The sequence below is a fragment of the Pantherophis guttatus genome, chromosome 2, assembly GCF_059756535.1.
Source record: "Pantherophis guttatus breed Tessera chromosome 2, ASM5975653v1, whole genome shotgun sequence".
Classification (NCBI taxonomy): domain Eukaryota; kingdom Metazoa; phylum Chordata; class Lepidosauria; order Squamata; family Colubridae; genus Pantherophis; species Pantherophis guttatus.
The window spans coordinates 196,930,273-196,952,460 of NC_142064.1; the positions used below are offsets into that span (position 1 = coordinate 196,930,273).

Here is a 22,188-nt window from a genome sequence, read left to right on the forward strand (position 1 = left end):
CCAACCTTGTTAGCCTTCTGAAAGATCCTCAAAACAGGATCCCATGTTTGAATGAAGCCTTTAGATGGTTATACAATAGTTATCAGATGCAATCCTGTATGCTTTCTCGACATGCTGCATCTTTTGTAGTTTTACCTTGGTTTTTATTATTAATTGAAATGGTGTTCTTAATTGTTTTTATGTACTTTATTAGGCATTCCCCCCTCCCCCAGAATCACTATGTAAGATGGATGTAATGTAGATAAATGGTAAAATCCCTACTGTGCCCAGTTAAAACATCAGGACAATAGAAAAAAACAGGCTTTTCTGAATAAAAACTTTAACAATTCAGAGTTTTGTTAATATCTGTGTGACATACAAGGGCTACAGAATAATTATCATTGCACAGAGATTTTAAAAAAGTACATTATATGCAGATATAGTAAAAGTATAAACAAACCTAGATACCTGACAATGGAAAAATATTTTCAATGAGTTGCTCTCTATAAAGGACCACCCACATAGGCAATACTAAATAAATAAGCAGTCCATTCATATTTGACTTTAAAGAGTCCCTTTTATAAATAAATAAATAATGAAGCATATATTGAAGATTTAATTTTTTAAAATTTATTTAAAATGGACATTCTTTCCGACAGCTTACAACATGAGTACGTATATTCCTTCTAGTTGATGGCTGGCTTGCAAGCAAAACCTCTATATTAAATGATTCAAGCTTACTTAGAGTAATAGCATTTTTATTTAGTCATTGACCAGTCACATGCAGCATACAAAGATACAACTAAAATAACCTTGAAAATTAAAAATAACACTATAAAACAAAAAATGGCAGAACTGCTAGAGGAAAAAAGGAAAATAACATTTGTCTTACAATATTATATAAATAAATTAATTTGGGCATATGAGATTTCTCCTCTAGTCCTTGGACTACAAATCAGGGTGTCATTTATCATTATTTCCGTAAACCTACACAGAGGATATTATCAGCAAATTGAATGGTTTTAAAGGCAGATAAAATCCAAGTATGTATTCTCATAGCTGTTTAAAACAAAATTTGGCTATGGAATATTTGCTGTTGGTCTGACAGTCTGATAGGAATGCAAACACGCCTCAACTTCTCAGTCTGATTAATCTTTTCCAAGAGGCTCATGTAATCTATAGAAATTGCAACACATTAAGATATGGCCTATGTCCCTTTCTGCCAGAGAGCTATAGTAACAATCATTCAGAATAGAAGCTCTACTCATCTTCAACAGCTCAAATGCATTCATTAAGTCTGGCTAGAAAGAGCTTTCAAGGAATAGGCTGAGCATACTCAAGACAAAATTCAATTTTGGTTGTAGTCATGGAATACAAGCCAAATGTGCCAGAACTGAACTCTAAACGCCAAACTGGAGGTCCTCCAGTGATGATCATGGCTTTTAGAAGATTACAACATAACATAACAGTAAAGAACCTGAATTAAGGAATAAAATAAAGAAAAGCAACTATGTTGTGGCTTTATAAAACCAAAGAAAGAAAAATGTTGTAATAAAATGGAATAAAATGATGGTCTGATTTTTATACAGTTGATGAATATATCCAGAGTAATAAAGATGTAGATGTATGTATGAAAGGGCTAAAATTTATGTCAAAATGTCAATAAATTATCCTTGTTGCTCTTGTGGCTGCTTATGAAAGTAGGACTTCACAAGCAGATGATAGTGCATATTAAATTCCAGTGAATGCTGACAATGGAAGAACCATTGATGATATTTGGAGAAAATTATACAAAATTTTGAATTAATGCTATCCAGCAGGTGTGGGTAGTAATCAACTAAGTGACATCAATAGATGGATGGGAATATGAGGAGGGAGCACTGGGTTGTTTGGAGACAGAAGAATGCATGAAAATGGTTGTTTGATGAACATCTGCTTAGAAAAAAGTTTAGTTGGAATATGCAGTGGTATAGGCATCACTGTCATGTGGAGTGTCGTTACTTTACTGCTGAATCAAGTTCTTTAAGCAGAAAGGAAGGAAGGAAGGAAGGAAGGAAGGAAGGAGGGAGGGAGGAAAACATCACTGCAGCTACTGCTTCACTCCCTCCCTCTTCCTCCTCCCTTTCTTACTGTGATTTTCACTGAGACCTGGCCGCTGTAGGAAACTGAAAAAGCCCCACCTTTGAAAGACTGAGAGGGAGAGGATGATGATGCCAAGGACTAATGAAGCATTGACTTCAGAATGGGCAGGTGAAATTCTGAGGAGTTAGGAGACAGAATACAGCAAGGATGTCTACCAAAAGGAACCTGTCTAGCACACAGCTCTACAGAAAACAGTGCAAAACTATCTTCACAACATTTTCTCTAGAGCAACTAGAATAGAAATTAATTGGCTTAGGTAGCAAAACCCTTGTAAGCAACAGAAAATTTGGGGGATTAGAGGAATAGTAGGCCAATCCCAGATCTGCAGAAAAGAAACTGTCCAAGGCCTCCTTTATCCTAAACCAACCTTCAAATTGCTCTGAAGTATTCATTCTTACATTTCTTTTTCAGAAGCTCATTATATCCCCGAGCCCTCAGCTTACTCTCTGATTACACTGACAAAGAGCAAAATGGATTTATAGACTAAGAAAACAAATTTACTTCATCATCCTACAATTGTGCAAGGTCAATTTAAGGCATCCCCCACCCCCCCCCCACCCCCAGGCAATGCAGTACATCAGCTTCTTTGTTGCTAAATGCTCCTGACTGGAGGTTTTGGATTTTATTCCATCTCTCCATTTTTATATAAATATTTCTCCAGGATGTATTTGAAGAGCAGCCACAGATGTTCATAGCAAAGACCAAGGGCAGATTAGATTAAGAGAGAACTAACATTTGTGAGGGGAAATTCCTGCCAAACTTCTAATGCCTCTGGCTATTGTTATTTTGAGTTTGTTATCGGAGAATGGTTTATTTTCACATACCAGCAACAGTTGCTCAGTGGGCAAACCACAAGAGCTCAGCATTAATTGGCCATATTAAATTTAGATTGGATTCTAAATACCCAAAGTCCGTGATCTACACTAATACCCAGATAACTCAAAAGCAGTAGCATTCTTTAAAAGTGAGCTCTTGTTTCTAAACATCGCGTTACCTCTATCCAAAGGAAGGGCAAGATGTTAGTAAGTGAGGCATGTAAAAGGGATCCCAAGATGTGCTTAAGGCGAAGGGAAAGAGATTCCATCTTGTGCATGGGAAGAAGTGGTAGTTAACATTATTAACGCCCAGAATGCTTTAAGGTGGTTCAAAATTTTGGGACTACCTATGAGGATATAGCTGGCAATATCTGATGGGGACTCCAAAATTAAAGTATCCATGAGGTAAATGGGTGGTCTAGAAACATGAAATACAAGCAATCCTTTGTAGTCTCTGAGCTTGGTTATTTTCTTACAACATTTCATTACCCAAACTAGGTAACATTATCAGTGCTAGTCAGTGATGATGTTACCTAGTTCGGATATTAAAATGTTTGCAAGAGGGCACCAAGGACTAAGTCCAGAGAGCATCAAGGACTCTTCATTTCAACCCTGAGCTACAAATATTCTCCTTTATTGGTAACATGAAATATAAACAACAAACAAATAATAATTTTTTCAATGTACTTTGCTCCAATTGTGCTCAGTTATACCTTAAAAGATTTGCTTCCTATAGTAGTAAGACTGTTGTTCTGCTATGTCCCATACAGGGGTGAAATGCTCCCGGTTCAGACCGGCTCGGGCAAGTAGGTAGCGATGGTGGCGGGCAGTTCGGAGAACCGGTAGCAAAAATCCCTGCCCCCACCCCACATGCCCAGCTGAGCTGCGTGATCATCAGAGCCTTTTTTTTCTTTTAAATGGCTCTGACGAGCCAAGCTCTGATGATCCCAGCTGAGTTGCCTGCTAATCAGGCAACTCATCTTGGATCGCCAGAGCCATGTAAAAGAAAAAAACTTATTTCCTTTTAAATGGCTCTGACGATCCAAGCTCTGACGACCCCAGCTGAGTTGCCTGCTAATCAGTAGCAAAAATCCCTCCCCCTCCCCTCCTCAGCTTGCTTAGCTGCTGGTCACAACACCTTGCTGTAATCCCTGCAATCCATTGCATCAGCAAGCAACTGAATCTCCCTGCCTGCTATCAAGCAGGCAGGGAGTTGTGGACTTCAACTCCCAGAATTCCTTAGCCAGCAAAGCAAAGCTGGCTAAGGAATTCTGGAAGTTGACGTCTACAAGTCTTAAAGTTGCCAAGGTCGGAGACCCCTGTTCTATTGGGTAAGTTTTTCCCCCCTTTGGGAGCTTTAAAAAAAATAGTTAATTGGGAGGTTTTTTAGTTGTTCTTTTTTTAGACTTAGCCATTTAAAGTTTAGGAAGTTTTAAATTTAGCTGCTTTTATATAAAAATAAAAATAAATTAAAATAAAATAATATTTGTGCAGCTTTCTGAGATTTAGTGTGTTCCTGTAGTGTTTCACTCTAACTACACAAACACACAAAATCTCACAAAGCTGTATGTGGAATTTTGTGTGTGTAAAGTGTGAAAGTTGGTTTTTTGGGCTTTTTGTGGCTGTGTGAGGTTCCTGCTTGTTGCAGGGGCCATTTTGGGTCTAGCACAGCTGCTTTTACATTGTGGGTGAGCCACTTGTGTTGTGTTGTGTTTTGTAGGTTAAAAAAGGGCAAAGAAGTGACATTGACTTGGCCACGCCCACCTTACCACCAAGCCATGCCCTCCCAGTCACCTTACCACCAAGCCCCGCCCACTAATTAAGCCCCGCCCACAGAACTGATAGCAAAAAAAATTAGATTTCACCCCTGGTCCCATACCATTGAAAGTAAACGTGCTAGTTGGCCTGAGCAGCATGAGAATCGATCATATATATATATGTGTGTGTGACTCCAAATATGTTTTATCACATAATGGCCTTGACATAGTTCCAGTGTGGCAATTCTACTTCCCTCCTAGAAATAGAGTGGCATTGTTGTACAATAACAAACACATATATGTGAATGATCAGTCATGTGACCACATGTTTTCTCCTCTAGAAACAAAAGAAAACCGGCATATGGAAGGGAAAGCCAGTTATAGAAGGAGGATTTCAAAGAGAGGAGTGACAGGAAGGAAAATCTTCCCTTTTTTTTCTATTATGAAATAACCCTTAACTCTTACAAAACAAAACTAGCATCTGAGCTCTATTACTACTTGGTCAGTAACTAATTAGTTACTGTAATTGGTAATGAATTAGACTTCATAGTTTACAAGAAACTCGGAGAGATAAATGCATAAGACATCACATTTGCTTCTGCCTTATTATGGACTCTTGTTATGATCACACAGAGTCTTCAGATGCATGCAGAGTTTGGACAGGATACTATAACTACATTATACATGAAATATATATCTGGTTGTTGATGCTTATCAATGCTGCTAGTCTGGATCCGAGAATGGAGAACCATACTGAATTATGTAACATACCATCTCGACTGTCTGCAAGAAGTACTCAGCAAAGGATATGGAAAAAAAATCAGTGAAATGAAAAATCTTTGGCAGATATTTTATTAGGATTAAATAACGATGTTTGTACTTTTCATCCTTAAAGTGTCACTTCTTATCATTGTATATATTCATCTTACTGATTTATTTTTCTGATACTTTCCAACATAGGCTGATTATTTGTGCAGTAACCCTTAGACAAGGATCTGGAGCAAACACAATCCTTTTAGTTAGTTTCCAAAGTCAAAGTGAAGTATCTTGGTATTTTTAACACTGTGTTATATTTGTCATTCCATCTGAATACAAACAGTGGTAGCTTGCATTATTTTACCATGTTTGATCAAACTAATATACAGTAGATACGAAAACAATTCTTTCTTCATATCAAATAAACAATGTGTTTTAGAGAACGATTATAAAAAAGTTGAGATAATAAATACAGATGTTTTTCTGCTAATCCTATTACGTACTAACAAGTACTAGTACTATATTAGCAAGAAAGTTATTACATACCGAGTCACATATTTCAGATAAAGAGGACTTGATCTGAAAGAGCTGTAGTGCACAATCTTTCTTAATTTTAAACTTAAATACTATTTGAATGATACCTAGTTGACTGGGCATGTTATCTTCTTTAAAAATGGATAAAATTACAACATTCTGGAAATCTTGAAAAAATCTATCATAAATTATTATTATTCAAAGCAATGTGTAAGGGGGAGGGCGAGAGAATCTTCTTAACATATCTAGCAATGCATGTTTTCATCTCTTTCTGTTTCCATTTTTATCAAAACAACTTATTACTCCATATCCAAAACAATTTGTTTAAATTAGCAGCCGGTAAGCTGGGCCACTACTGTATTTCTAGGGCATGATAGAACTGAAAGCTCCTGAATTCCAGGACATCAGAAACATCCACCCCAGGCACCAATGTAATTCAATCCCCCAGACGACAGGCTACCAGCTACAACAGTACCACACAAGAGGATGGATACTGATTTGTTTTTAAAGCCTTTTCCTCCTTCTGTACTCAGCCAAATTTAACTAGTTGTATGCAGATTACAGAGGGATATGGCACATAAATATTTAGAATGCACAGAGGAGGAATGCAGTTCTACATAGGTGCTATAAGGAAAGGAAAATTGTGTCCTCTTGCAACCTGGGATTGCGAGCAACTGTTCACCTTCCTTCAAATACTGCTTACAGCTATTTCAAAAATTTCAGAACTATCAACAGCATTTTTGTCTTTTTGCAATCAATTCCCATGGTCTTTTTTAATTGAAAGTATAGTTAAGTAGAAACTACCTTATAAACACAAATTGAAGATTCTGATAACTAGCTATATCAGGACCAATAATTAATTATCTGTTATCTTTTTAAGCCACCCAGCAAATGAAGTTCTCTGTAGAATGCACAATCAAATTGAGACACGACAAAGCTGTGACATTCTGATTAAGTGATCTTTGGTCAGAAAAATGTTGTATTGAATGGGGGGGGCATTCCCTCAATTCCCTTGGTCAATAGAGGCAGATGTGTTCTTCTACAAGCTTTGACAGGTGAGGCCTGTCAAAGTGAGGTGAGGCCCGTTGAAGACAAACGTACTATGATTCCTTCTCTGGTAACTTCCTCCTGTAGGAATCTAAGTGTGGCAGAGTGGGTATAATGCGGGTCTAGTAGCAGAGAAATTGAGCTTTAAGCTCTCATCCAACCGTAGAAACTCAGTGGGTGATTTGGGGTCAATCAGCTCAGCTTATTTCACAAGAATTATTTTCCATGTGGGAAAAAAACTGGAAGATGGAAGAAAATATATGCCATTTTAGTACCTACAGAAAAAAGTGGGATCTAAATCTATGAAATAAAGTTCTTTTCATTAAGCTTTCCTTGAAGAGAAAGTAAAAACTCTTATTAGCAAAAAACTTAATTGCCAAGTTTAACCATTATTGGGCTAGATGGTTCATATATTTCCAATATTAAAATAGTGCACAGGTTGCCAGTTTGTTTTCAGGCCTTTTCAGTATGTTTCCTATCTCATAAGTATACAACAGGGTATCTCATAAGGCTACACCCAAAGTGCTTTCCTTATCATAAGTGCCTTTCTTATCTGACTTATGCTACATAATTACAAATTATTCCTGAGCTGTGGAATGCCCTTCCTAAAGAGGTATGCCTGGCTTCTAATTTACTTTTTGAGACATTCCAGATATATTTTTTTCACCAGGGCATATGTATGTGTAAAAAAAAGAACCTCAGTAGATCTTCATAACTGAAGTTTAATGGAAAAGTTATTATCTTTTGTCATCACTATTAGATGTAAGCTTTATTGTATTACATTAACTTTTTCAATCATTTAGTATATATCCAGTGATTGCGAACCTTTTCAGCACTTGCGCAGAAACATAATGCACACGCTCATCGGGGCCATGCTCCGGAAAAGCCAAACTTCTGGGTTCTGGCATGCATGCGCACCCGACAATCAGCTGGCCAGCCATATGCACACACCTGTTTTCATGAAGGACAGCTGATCGTCGTGTGTGCATGCGCGCCAGAAAACCGGAAGACAAACAAGCAAGGCCGTGCATGCCGTGTGACATGGCTTCATATGCCACTTTGGGCACGTGTGCCATAGGTTCGCAATCATGGTGTTATACATTGCCCATGAACCTGTTTGAATAAAGTTGTTATTACAACCGAATAAAATGAAAATATATAAAATATATTTATATATATCCTGTTTCCCCGAAAATAAGACATCCCCTGATAATCGGGCTTTTGAGTGCATGTGCTAAAATAAGCCTCCCCCTGAAAATAAGCCCTCCCTGAAAATATTTAAACACAGAGCTGGAAATCAGGTAACACAGCAAAAGGAACCCCATCTTGTGCCACGCGCCCCAAAATAATAAGACCTCCCCAAAAATAAGGCCAAGCGCTTATTTCAGAGTTAAAAAAATATAAAACAGGGTCTTATTTGGCCGAGCAAGTCTTTTTCCCTTCTTACCTCTCACAAACACGTAGGTGCTGACAGCAGTGGTGCCTTCTATTTTGGCATTGATGTACTTGTAGTAACAGCGGTAGTAACCTGTGTCATTGGCCTGAGTCCCAGTCAGTGTCAAGGCTTTGCAATAGGGCTTTGTATCAGTGCCCTCACAATCTTCTTCCTTGACTGTTCGGATGCCGTTGACACTCACTACCACTGAGTCACTCTCCTTTCCTATTTGGACAGTGTCTTCTTGAATGCCAGGCCACAACCATTCCAAAGGATGTTGTCCTCTTTATTCAGCCAAAAGAAGAAGAAAATGTGGGTTAGATGGATTATCATGTTCCTGTCTATCACAAGCAGGGGTGCTATTCAGCAGGTTCTTGAGAACCGGTAGCGGAAATTTTGAGTAGTTCGGAGAACTGGCAAATACCATCTCTGGCTGGCCCCAGAGTGGGGTGGGAATGGAGATTTTGCAGTATCCTCCCCTGCCACGCCCACCAAGCCTCTCCCACAGAACCGGTAGTAAAAAATTGAATTCCACTACTGATGACAAGTCTTGTGTTCTAATATTCCCCTCTCCCATTCTTTCTGCCAGCAAAGTCACATTGGAAAGTTTTCTAAGCTTTAATAATGGCCTTTATGCTTCTTACATTTTCCTGTTGAAAAGAGGAGACTAGAACTACAATTTGCAGAATATTCTGGACAGAGGAAGAAAGGAAGGGAGGGAGGGAGGGAGGAAGGGAGGAAGGAAGGAAGGGAGTCCATCCAGTCAAGTCTCTGCAGGAGCCATGATGGTACAGTGGTTAGAATCCAGTATTGCAGGCTGAATCTGCCCACAGCCAGTAGTTCAATCCTGATAGGCTCAAGGTTTACTCAGCCTTCCATCCTTCCAAGGTTGGTAAAATGAGGACCCAGATTGCTGGGGGCAGTATGTTGGCTCTGTAAACCAATTAAAGATTGCTGTAAAGTCTAAGTGCAATTGCTATTCTATTGCTATTGTATAGAGACTATGCATGCTAGTTGGCAGCAAGGACTAAGGCAGACATAAGTGGTGGTAGTAAAAGAGTCAAGATGTCTAGATGTCTACCAATACTAGCTTTCCATTTATGAGGTTTATTTGTTTATTTATTTGTTTGTTTGCTAATCAGATTCCCCCATGTGTCATGTACCAGGCTTCAAAGCAATGTGATACTTTAATTCAAGCATTGAGGGATTTTCTTTCCATCTGTCTCTAAATTTTACAGCAGTTTTCCCCTACTCAGTGTCCTTCAGGTGTTTTGAAGCATAAGTCTCAAAACTTTTAACCAGCATGGTTAAAGTTATATTGAACAATACACATGAAGGATAATAAAGGGAGAATCAAAGCTATAAGGCATTGCAGTGCTTTGTAGACTTATCCATAGTTCAGCACACATATTACAAACTTTATAGGTCTATTTCCTAGTTGCCAGCTAGGAAAAAAATACAATTACAGTAGGTATTCAGGGGATGATCCTTAGGGAGGGAAGGAGAGGGAGAGAAGGGGGGAGGGAGACCAGTTTATTTATTTATGTATTTATTTATTTATTTATTATTAAAATTTATATGCCGCCCTTCTCCCGTAGGACTCAGGGCGGCTCACACAATAAAAACCACAACAATAAAATACTAAAAACCAATCCAAATTTAAAATCCCCAAAGTTAAAAGCCTCATAGTCGGTCAGGAAATTTGCTGAAAAAGCCATGTCTTCAGGCCAGCATGGAAAGTGCGGAGATCGGGAGCCATCTGGAGCTCGGTGGGTAATCCATTCCAGAGGGTCGGTGTAGCCACAGAGAACGCCCTCATCCTGGGGGTCACCAGTCGACATTGTCTGGCCGACGGCAGCCGGAGGAGGGCAGCTCTATGAGAACGCACTGCGCGGTGGGAGGCTGGTAGGAGGTGGTCCTGCAAATACCTCGGGCCCATGCCATGAAAGTCTTTATAGGTAAAGGCTCCTTGCTTTTTAATTTTGAATATTGACAATTGTTCAGTTTTTTATAAGCCAGAGTTGTCCTAAACTTTCATGCTTATAATATTTGGCTGCTGTCTATCTGTGAGAAGTAGGGAGAGGAGACTGGTCAAATTTCCTCTTCTCTCCAATGACAGCTACAAGCTGCCACTGCTGTCATATTATCAAATTGTAGATAGCAATAACTTGCACCTCTTTCGGAATATTTGCTGATTCGACTGATATTTGAACTTGCATAAAATGAGAGATGGGTAGCACCAGTTTCTTACACATTTCTGCTGTCAGTTTCTGGAACTTTTTAATCATGAGCATACTGAAAATGCACATAAGATTTTAAAAGGTATTTTCATAAATACTTTAACCCAGCTTTAGAATGTTATGAAATTATCTTCATCTGAAGTGCTTTGAGGATCCAAGCCCTATTTGCATCATATTAAATATTTTAATAAATAAAACCCTATTTTTCACAGGGTCAACCAGATGCCACACCAGTGTCAACAAGAAATGTATTGGTGCCTCAGCTTATGTCTCCTGTCAATCCACAGTGACACCATTTTAATTTGGCACATTACATAACCCCAAGCTCTTTTGTTAAACTATGTATATCATATAAACATGGAAAAATGTTTTAATTAAACAAACCATGGTTCAGTTTATGATGGATAAAAATATCATGTAAGATCAGCTACTGAAAGGCTGTTTTCATTTCTGGAAGCAGACTGTGCTGATCCTGATAGTTGATGGACTACTTCTTCATAAATCCTCCTTTAATACAATTGAAATCAAGGTCCATCACTATGCCTTATGCCAGAGAGCTCTATAGTGAGCTACATGCAATCACCAAAGTCTTTGTTGTACCACTTCAAGAATTGTAATTTTTAAATTAATTGATTGATTGTATTTCAGTGCCCATAGGTGAAACCAGAGCATAGAAAAGAATTCTGTGCAATTATGGTGTAGTGATTTTTTTTTAATGTGGTAGTATAATCAATGACGGAATAACAGAGTTGGAAGGGATCTTTGAGGTCTTTTAGTCACCCTGGTCTATACCATTCTAGACATGTTTTGGGAGTAAATAGATGTTTATATGTGGCACTTCACAAAACATCAGCATGCACTGCACAAAAATCTCAGGATGCGGATACAAAAAATAGATGATAATTCTGTAGGTGTGTAGAGAATAGGGGATCTGAACTTTGTAGGAGGCAAGGGCTAACAGGCACAAATAATCTTGCAAAATTCTTTCTCAGCAAATTTAGAGTTTGGAAGCACAACATAATCATATTTTAATCTTGTTGTCTTGATATGAATGTATCAGGTTATTATCTCTGGATAAACTGGATCAAAACAAAGGGAGTGGCTATACTCTTTGGGAAGATTTAGAGAACAGATCTCTTTACTTTGGCAATAGCAACTTTTCATATAAGATTCCAGTTTGGAAATTAGAAACTTTCCTATGTCCTCTGAGACTTGTCATCTAAATTATCACTTAATGCGATTTGGACTAAAAATATGTTCATATAACTGCTTTCTCATTTTTGGGGGAAATATGAAATAAAAGGCATTATTCACTCAGAGGGATAAGAAATGTTTTTTTTCCCCTTTTGTTGATGTCCATCAGAACTTCCTAGTACAATGCAATTGCATGAGGACTATGAAGTAACTAAATATGCATACACTTGAATGAATGCTGGTTTTACAACTTGTCTAACGTAGGAACTAATCAGTGTTAGTGTTAGTACAGTGTTAGTACTATGCCCATATTGCACAAGAAATCTCTTACTCAACAATTTGTACTCAACAATTTGTAATTAAAAAAAACCAGAGCAAGTATGCATGTAGTTCTTGCTAATAAACAGGTCATGACAATGCTGACAACCTCTTAAATTCAGATAAGTATATATTAGATGCAAAAATCTGGCAGGTCAGTGTGCTATGCATTTTATTGATCCAGGTTTTCTCAAGTGGAAGGCCAATCCAAATAGTATCTTCATTTTAAGTTGCTATAATGAACTACAAAATGTTATTCTTTGTTTTATACAAAATGCCAAATTAGTCTGAAACATGAATACACATATTCCCTTCCTTTCTCCTACATATATAACTTTCCCTGTTATTCTATCATTATGCTTTGAATCTATGCAGTGTTCAAAAGAGTTATTTGCACAGATATTTCAATAAAATTAACATTGTCTATATCTCCTTGCTGCCTCAGTTTTGCAGCCAGATATGGCAATCCAAATTACAAATCTATTTCGGGTAGTCCTAATGAATCAATTTACATTCAGTCTTTTCAGCAATGCTAAAGATAACAAGAGGTCTCCAACATTTCAAATGCCTATGAATACTCTTTGAGGAAAAAATGACCATATCACACACAGATGAAGCCGCATGAAAAACATTCTTATTTGACTCTTACCTGCAAGTAATATTTAAGGTCTCCTTAGCATTGATGATATATTCCTCTTCGGTGATGCTGAGAATGGGTGGTGTCATAGAATAGCCACTAACCAGATCTAGGGAGAGAAATAAAAATGAAGTTCATGATACTATCTAATAGATTATCCAATAATGTACTCTAACATTAGTATTTAATGTTAGTAAATATGAATACATCACTGATTCATTAGTATCGCCCCTATCATACGCATGTCATGGAATGACTTTGTTTGACCAGGCCTTACGCCTCAGCTTCTGAGTCCAGGCAGAATAGGCCAGATGCTGCCACATGTCATGAAAAACTTTTTATGTAGAAATTTTATAAAATACAAGAGGCATCAGCTTCACTGAATAAAACACCCACAAATTGTGCACATTTAGTGGTGGTGGGGGTTTGCACACAAATATACACAGTGTAAAGGGGGGATGGATATAATTACAAATGGCAGGCACTTGGAATGTTTGATGACTAAAGAATCTTTTATGCACAAAAATCAAAAGACACACTGACTCTCACAATGGAAGAATGGATGGTAAAGATGATGGATTGTTTTAATTAAACGGAAGAATTTATCTAGTTTGGTTTCTATTTGGAAACCACTTCTGGAGTTTTTGCTTGAAATTTAAAAAAATGAAACTTTGAGTCTAGGTTTTGATTATTAGAATGGTTTTTTCGTTATAGAAATAGCCTGAAGTGTTTAGAAATGTAAAAGAAAAGATTGAGGTTATAATTTGTTTGGATTCTACTACATTGAAAAAGTTGGAAGTCACTACTTTTTTTATTTTATTCTCTTTGCACCCTTCTTTCTTCTTTTATCTTTTTAACTATTCTGATAATGGCAGAAATCTTGCCTCAATATGATCCCACAGTGCCAGTTCTCATATCAGGGATCCTATATTTTTAAGTGTGAATAGTGTGGATTTGACTTAATGTATTTTGTAATTGCAGTCGCTGTGGTTAGTAAACCATAGTTTGACTTATTGTCAATAGCTATAGTCAACTTATTGACTATACCTATATGCCTATGGATCTGACTAATTTTGGCTTGTTTAACAGTTACGGTTAAAAATTTCCCAGTTATCATGTGTGAACACAGCTATATTCTTCTCTCATCAATGGAAAGGTGAATAAGCCTTTTTCTCAAACACTGTTATTATAAATATGGTCTGTCAGCCCCTGTAATACTGTACCCCACATTTATTTATGCATCTTATGAACCTAGAATGCTCTTCATAAATTAATTCTTTTAGACCTTTGGCAAATGGAATCAAAGAAGAAAATGGGTCACCTAATTCTGCTCTTTGCCTCTGACTGCCTCATGTTGTTAGAGAAAGTATGGAGAGAGGCTATAATCATGGTTTCCTGACCATGGTTACAATTCTCTATGCAATCAAAGGTCTCTATGAAGACATCTGCATTTTTACAGAAAACAAACTGCTCATATTTAAAGACAATTAATCTGCCAATCTGTGCTGAACTCTAAAGACCAGATTACAAAATACCACTTGAGCAGAAGATAAGAGTCCTGTCTTTATATACAAGGGTATTGTGGTTTCTGTGTTAGAAAACACATAAGGCACTAAAAAAAATCCTTCTTTCCAGCAAGGAAAATTCCTGAGAATGAAACAGCCTGATATTAAAAGTTCTGGGAGATCTAAAGTTCTAAATGAGGATAAAATAATATAATATTTATAAATATTATAAATAATTTTTCAATTACACCATGGCCAAAAGAACTTTAAATATTTGCACTTCTTGGCCAGAGTATGTTTGCATGTATAAAAATAGGAGTTGACGGAACAGCAACATCAAAGAAAAATACAGTTCCTGTCTCTACCCAAAATCAAAATGAATTGCAATCTGGAAAAATAGGTAAGAAATTTCTGAGAAGTAAAATAAAGTATATTTATTTATTTGGAAACTAGAATCCCATAGATTGGTGAGAAATGTGTCAGTATCATCTAAGTTGTAAGAATGCTTTGTCCCAAATGTAACTCTAAAAGCTCTTTTAAAAAAATCTTCCCCAATGGTAGTAAAAGCAAAGCTATTTAACAGATAACAGTAACAGAGTTGGAAGAGACCTTGGAGGTCATGTAGTCCAATCCCATGCTCATGCAGGAGACCTATACTAGGGATTTGAACCACCAAACTGCTGACCTTTCTGATCGACAAGCTCAGTGTCTTAGCCACTGAGCCACCTAGTTTGATTAATATATTTCTTTAGATACACCCTCAGTCTCATATGCCTATTCTGACTGACCTACTCATCTCTCAACAAAGTTTTTCTTGTAGTAAGTGTTTGAGTATTGCAGTAATAGTGATAGTAGTAGCAGCAGCTATAACAATATGAAATGGTAGGAAAGAGGCAGACACTTCCTGGATTATTACAGTGTTGACTAGCTTTTTAAAAAAATCTTTTGTTCAAGGCATTTAGAATCAAGTCTGAAGTTGACTTCCCAAAAGAAACAAACTAACTCTGTTAAAGGAGGTAGAAATACTTGAGATACATTAAAGCAAATACTAGGCCATATGCAGATTGCTGTAGTTTAGGTACTTGATTGGTAATTGACTAGGACCCATAGAGAGCAAATACCAGTTGAAATATTTGAGCTTAGATTGTCACAAGGCATGCCAAAACTCTAGGGGAACTAAAGAGTGATATAAAAACGAATGACACTGTTATTAAAGCTACATGGATCCCAGTCTGTCCGTTACGGTAAGAGAAGAGAGTAAGCTGCTTGTGGTGCAATGTAAAATGTAAATGTAATAACAAATATAAATCTGTCACAAAAATTCCTTTTTCCCGCCTAGTTGTGTTTAATACTATTAAATTTGGAACACAGGAAGTTGTGATGTGGAGATATTCTCAGAAGCCTATCTGACTTAAAATGTCAAACAAGCATGCTATAAAAAGTGTTAATATTAATAATTTTCAGCAGATTTACCTATAGCATAGGAAAGACCAGTTTGATTTCCTGTAGCATAGCGCTGCATACAACCAGGCAGTTGACAGCTAACAAGGACTGTTAAGCAGAAGTCTCCTTTTGATTAGACATTGATTACATCATGGGAAGATTTAAACCATTTTTTCTTCCCATGTAGGAGCTTCCAATGGGTCCATCTGAAAACTATTGATATGTTGTGAGGTGAATTAACTTTTGAATTAAAAAAATGAAGAGAATATCCAGATGATATTGTGTAATCTCCCTGCCTCCTTTGCAGAATGTTGTAAGTGAATCCAGATGTTGTCTTTATAACTCTCCTGAACTTTCCCACCTTTTTCTTTCATCTTTTTTCTTTCCATAAATATTCCGAGGAAAAGATGAAGCACTTGCATAATGTATTTACCTGGAAGCAGCCTAAATCTATTGTTTCCTGTCAGCAGATGCATGGTTTATTCTTTTGATCCTCATTAAAAATGACCACAAACCTGAGCATTTAGACATTTTCAGAAAATACCTCTACTGACATATGTTCGGGAAAGCAGAAATTCTGGACAAAGAATTTTATAACTATCTGGACCAAACACAAAGGCTGAATCCATGGATCAAAAGACACCTAAAGCCTAACAGATGCTGATTACATCTCTCAGTATCCATCAGCACTAGCAATGCTGACTCTGGCTGCTGGAAAGTGGAGTGCAATAACATCTGGAAAGCCATACTTTGCCGAAACCTATAAGTTATTATTTGTACTGTAATTGCAACTATAAAAGGAATGCTATCACTTGCTAGGAAGAGGAAGGCTACTGAATGAAATTCATTGCCCTCCTCTCCTCTTCATTCTTTTAGAGGAAGAATATCAGGGAAAATCTTAGAACTAGCCTAGGCTAAGTTATAACTAAAGAAAGGTTTTTTTTCTCCTTGGCACAGTAATCTTTTAATGTTGATTTTTTTTTTTACAGTGTTTATCATGTAAACAGTCGAGAGTTGTTTCTGAGGGGACAGACTTAGGAACTGACTAATTAAGTAAATAAATGAAATGCACTTCAGAAAGAATTCATTTGCCAGCTGTAACATGCTGCCAGTGGTCAGTATAAGGCTGTTAAATTGTTATTTTTGTTTAAATACTGAAATCATTTTATAATTAATTTCATGAAACAGACAGGAACTGTAATCTGATGATAAATCTTGCAGTGCAATGTATAGATGTACATGTACAGCATGTGCATCCATATATACATATGCTCACAGACTCTTGCAGTGGAGATTAGATTACATTAGATTATGATCACAATGAAAAAAGAAAAGCACTATGTATATTTTATTTTATTTTTTAAACTCCAATTTAAAAAGATTATAAATTTCCCCCCTGCTTTTAAAGTTCCGCAGGATAAAAATATAGGGCGTTTTTAATTGTTAATTTCTATTTTTCATTGGTTGCATCAATAGTAAAAGCCCCACCCAAGCCAGTCTTCTAAAACTAGGAAAGGAAACTTTAATCACAATAATGTTGCTCTGTTGTTTACAGAGCAAAACGTTAGTTTCTGTATTCAGAAACTCTTCTGCCAAACAAGCTGAGGGTGAACACTCTTAATCCTTTTATGCATTTTAATAATCACACGTAAACTCTGAGAGTCCAACAAACTAGTTTTGTACATAGAGAATCCTTCCCTTAGTTCCTTATTGAGATAAAAATGCAAATAAGAGAAAAAGGCTATTTCAAACTCCCAGTAAAAGAGAGAGAGAGAGAGAGGGAGGGAGGGAGGGAGAGAGAGAGCGCACTATTCAAATGAAAGGGTTAAGCATCACTTTATCCTTTGGATGTCATACAAAAATGCGTTCTTAGCAATGAAAATAAATGAAAACATTTTTCAGAAATCCCTTGAAAATATAATATTTTTAAATCAAAGTATTTCCAATTCATTCTGAATACCACTCCGCACTCTTAATATCCTGCTCTGGAGATATTTTCTTCACTTTGGGACCAATTGTGATGTCTACAACACTCAGAGTTTTGAGTAGTCAATTATGCCAAAGTAAATGCTTAACCATGAACATTTCTGCCATTGCTGTCTTCGTAAAAGACATATTGTTACAGCAATGGTTGGAGAACAATATAAATTCTTAGAGAGGAAATGCGATATGGAAATTTGTAAACAAACTTCAATAGGGAATGAAGTAAGGATAATATTTACCGTGTTTCCCCGAAAATAAGACCCTGTCTTATATTTTGTTGAACCCTGAAATAAGCGCTTGGCCTTATTGACATGTGCTCAAAAGCCCGATTATCAGGGGATGTCTTATTTTGGGGAAAACAGGGTATTATAGCATTAGAGTTTGATTTTGCACTTCATTCAGAAGTTCAAGGTAGCTAGATAACACTCCATCCTTCGATTTCTCCCCATAACAACACTGTGAGGTAAGTTGGGCTAAGAGTAGACGGTTGGTCAAATGTTACCCAGTCAGCTTCTGTGGTGGAGGGTAAACTGGAAAACACCAGTCTTCCTGTTCTGAGTATGAGCCTCTAACCAATCAGGGTGGATTTGATTTAAATCGAGCTGATTTAAATCACAATTTAAATCATGATTTAAATCACTAGTAAAAAGGCTTGATTTAAATCAACTCGATTTAAATCATAATTTTTAAAGAGCAACTGTCATCTCTGCTACTCCTTTGACCCACTGTTGACTCACCGATAGTCCCAGTGTTGCACAATATACAGCCTCATGCTACATAACTAAGCTCCATTTCATGCTGAATAAACTAAATTATTTATGTATCTTAAATAGAAAACTATCTTATGCTAGATCTTTACCCCAAAAGTTTTTTATTAAAATAAATTTGATAAAAATAAAAAAAATCCGATTTAAATTAAAAAAATCTGATTTTTTTTATTTTTTAAAAAAGATCATTGATTTTTATCCACCCTGTAACCAATACTGCATCATACTGGCTGTCATGGTATCTCAGTATAATAAAACATTGTGAAAAATAATTTTGGGATGACTTGTTTCCTCTTATATAAGGCTGGATAAATGTCTTCCTTCCTGCACTGATCTATACAATTGACAGTCCCTTCTCCATATATTTTCCAGTTTTGCTGCAATGGCTTCTCTACTAATACACTTTAAGAGAAGAATTAGATCAGAATAACGAGATAACTGTTCACAACTTTCTTCTAACAGAACATATTTTGTTTTTCTATCCCGTTTAAAAAAAAATAGCTCAGAAAATGTGTTTGGAAAGGCAGCACAAAGGGTCAAATGAACAAATATCTATTTTCACTTTTTTCTCATTGGATGTGGCATTTAAAAGTGAGAACCAATTTTTGTTTTGTTTTCATTTTGGAGTACACTTCCCAAAACTAAATTTCCTTTTGATATCAAGCAGGTCCTGTGTCCTTGATCGACTTAGCTTCAAGCATTTATAGGACTGGCTGTGAAAGCTGTATCACCACTTCTTGCTTCCTTTAACTAAAGGCAGACCATGAAAAACAATGGATGCTGACTGAAATAAGTGTCCCTCCATTCTGTTCTGAGAGATAATGAGATAGGTTGCTGCAGAGATGCTTGTCAGATACGGAACTGGGTGTGGATACAAGGAAGGATGCAAAGTAACAAAGAAATATATTTATCTCCCTCTCTCCCTCTCCCTCTTCCCTCTCTCTGCTTTTATGACCTGTTAGTCAACAACACTATGATAGAATGTGCAGGTTTAGGTTCTAGGATTCCTGCAGATGTATCCTGTCTAATGCTTTCCAAAAGTACAACAGGAAAAGGAACAAACTCTCTATTGGAATACACCATGTGCCGCTTGGGTGGAGAAAGGGTAACAAAGAGGAAGGAGAACAGTGTAAACAAGGGTAGCATTGATGATTTAGCTTAGAACTCTCTCCTGTCATTTATTACTGTGTAGTTTCTTCCTTTACAACTGCAAAAGGGACCCCAGCATCTACTGTCCTTACCTAGCTGCAACAGCTAGAAGGAAAAGTGCCCGTTACATTTAAGTTCCTGACACAAGTTCATATAACCCTCTTTCCAATACAAACACATCTTCCAAATATTCAGCAAGTGAGTGATGAGCCTGGTCGGGAGGCTTTTATTTCCTGTCTTTCTCACGTGTGTGAATTCAAAGAAATCTTCCTGTTTGTTAAGACCCAGTTTTCCTTAGATGTTAACACCAATTAGTTTCAGCCAGAATAGACTCAAGTCAGAAATCACAGGAGTCTGTGGGGAATAAGTCAGGAAAATGACAGAGCTGTAGACGTAACCACATATTGCCACGTGAATCCAGGGTTTCTCAACCTCAGCCATATTAACTTCAACTTCCAACAAGCATCTAGAGTTCTGAGAGTTGAAGTCCATACATATTAAAATGGCCAAGGTTGAGAAACACTACGTAGACTGTAAACATGACTTTTGAAGAGTGAGAAGCAGTCGGCTCAAAACAGAGATGTGAAGGCTTGAAAACCTCTTGAAGGGAATTTAGTGTAGCATGGAGAAGAAAGTCCACGTTTTACTTCTCTATGTACAGTATGTATGTGTATATCCCTGAAAAATGCATGGCAAATTTAAAGTATTGCCAATAGTTATTGCATTTCTATCTCCCCAAAACGTCTTTTGGAGATAAAATCCAAAGTGTTGAACAATCTCAATATAAATATTTGTTAAGTGCATGCTTGCCATTCTTATTATAAAGTTATGGTAGTGGAGTGCCGGTTAATTTATATCACTAAACAATGTGCAGCTTATGCACCTTTGGTTTAGAGCAGCGGTTCTCAACCTGGGGGTCGCGACCCCTTTGGGGGTCGAATGGCCATTTCACAGGGGTCGCCAAAGCCCTCTCTCGCCCCCACCCCACGTCTTCACTCACCCTCACTCTCTGCTCTGTTGGATCGCCGGCCGTTTGCTTACCCCGCCCACTCCCAATCTATTGCTGCCTCCAGAGTCCCAGCTGACGGCTAGAGGAAAAAAAACTGTTTAAATTCTTGCCGCGGGGCTTCAAAGGGCCGCCCTATAGCCAGTGGTGGAGCCGAACCATTTGTTAAATTGCTGGCTTGCCCCGCCCCTCTGCACCACTATTTATTGCCAATAAATAGTGGTGGGGGAGGGGTGGGGGAGCCAGCAATTTAACAAAGGGTTTGGTGTTTTTTTGTAATTTTATTGGCCCACGGAGCTTCAGCAGAGGCTAATTAGCCCTTGATTAGATCGGCTCCTGACCCCCAGCTGATTTGCTCTCAGCTGTTTTGCTCCGGGCTCTGCTGCTTGCTTGGAAAGAGTGCAGATTTTTTCCCCCCTATCTATGCTGAAAAACGAAACTGAAACTGCTTTGCTGTTGCTGCAACTTGGAAAATTAGGCAGGCAGATTTCTTTTCTTTTTCCTCACCAAAAAAGGTAGGTGCAAACAACGGGAAATTTAGGGAAAAAGAGGAGATTTTAAAACACAAAAGAAAAAAAGCTCTATTTAACTAGGGAATTGTAATAATTGAGATACTATTAATTGTATATTGTGTTGAAAGCAGAAATGGTTAAGTTGTGGTTTGGAGGAATATATGAGGGAAATTATTTGGTTTATTATTATTGGTAAATATAATTAATTGATTTGTAAGAAATTGGATTGCATGGAAATAATTGGAATATTCATGTTCATATTGATTAATATACAAAAAAGGTAGTTATATAACTAATTGATTTATATTAAAATGTTGAATTTATATTAAACAACTGTAATATTACATAATTAACCAATGTGAGGATCGATATAAAAATAGATGACAATGGGAAGGGGTATAATATAGAATAGAAGGGAAAAATTGAATTTGATTAAGATTAGAGATGAGGATGAAGGGTAATATTGGTTTTTTTTAAAAAATAGATAAGGAATAAATATGGCAAAAAAGAAATATAGAAATTGTAAATTTAATTGAAATGACTAAACACTGTTTAAATTTATGAACCGGCCAAATACTCTGTTCAAAGAAAATACATTGTATCTTTGTATGTGTGTTTCTAATTATTGTTATTTATTCATATTTGTTCTCTTTTATTCTTTAAAGTTTAACAATTCATTCTTTATCTTAATATCTTTATATTTGTTTGGGGTTGGTTTTCTTCCCTTTCATCTTTTTTATTGTACAGCAATCTTTCTCCTCAAACCTACCACCTCTCTCTTTTCTTTCCTTCTTACTTTCTCTTCCTCACCCTCTTCTTCTTCTCCCTACTTCCTCTTCCTTTCTCCTTCTCCTCCTCTCTTCCTCCCTCTCTTACCCTCACTCCTACTCTAATTTCCCTTCCCTTCCTTCATCCCTCTCTATTGCTGTATCCTTTTATGCATATGGAGTACTCAGAGGGCTGAAAAAG

At 37.1% G+C, this 22,188-nt stretch overlaps 1 protein-coding gene across 2 annotated transcripts in view; it reads right to left on the bottom strand.

Annotated features, from left to right (window-relative positions):
* The window catches only part of FLT4 (fms related receptor tyrosine kinase 4), a 106,843-nt gene that overhangs the window by 55,938 nt on the left and 28,717 nt on the right, over window positions 1-22,188 (bottom strand). For both annotated transcript variants that reach the window (XM_034402626.3, XM_034402618.3), the window contains exons 2-3: window positions 12,867-12,963; window positions 8,478-8,749 (exon numbers count right to left, since the gene is read on the bottom strand). In XM_034402626.3, coding sequence (XP_034258517.2) covers window positions 8,478-8,749; window positions 12,867-12,963 — 369 coding nt within the window. The remainder of the gene's footprint in view (window positions 1-8,477; window positions 8,750-12,866; window positions 12,964-22,188) is intronic.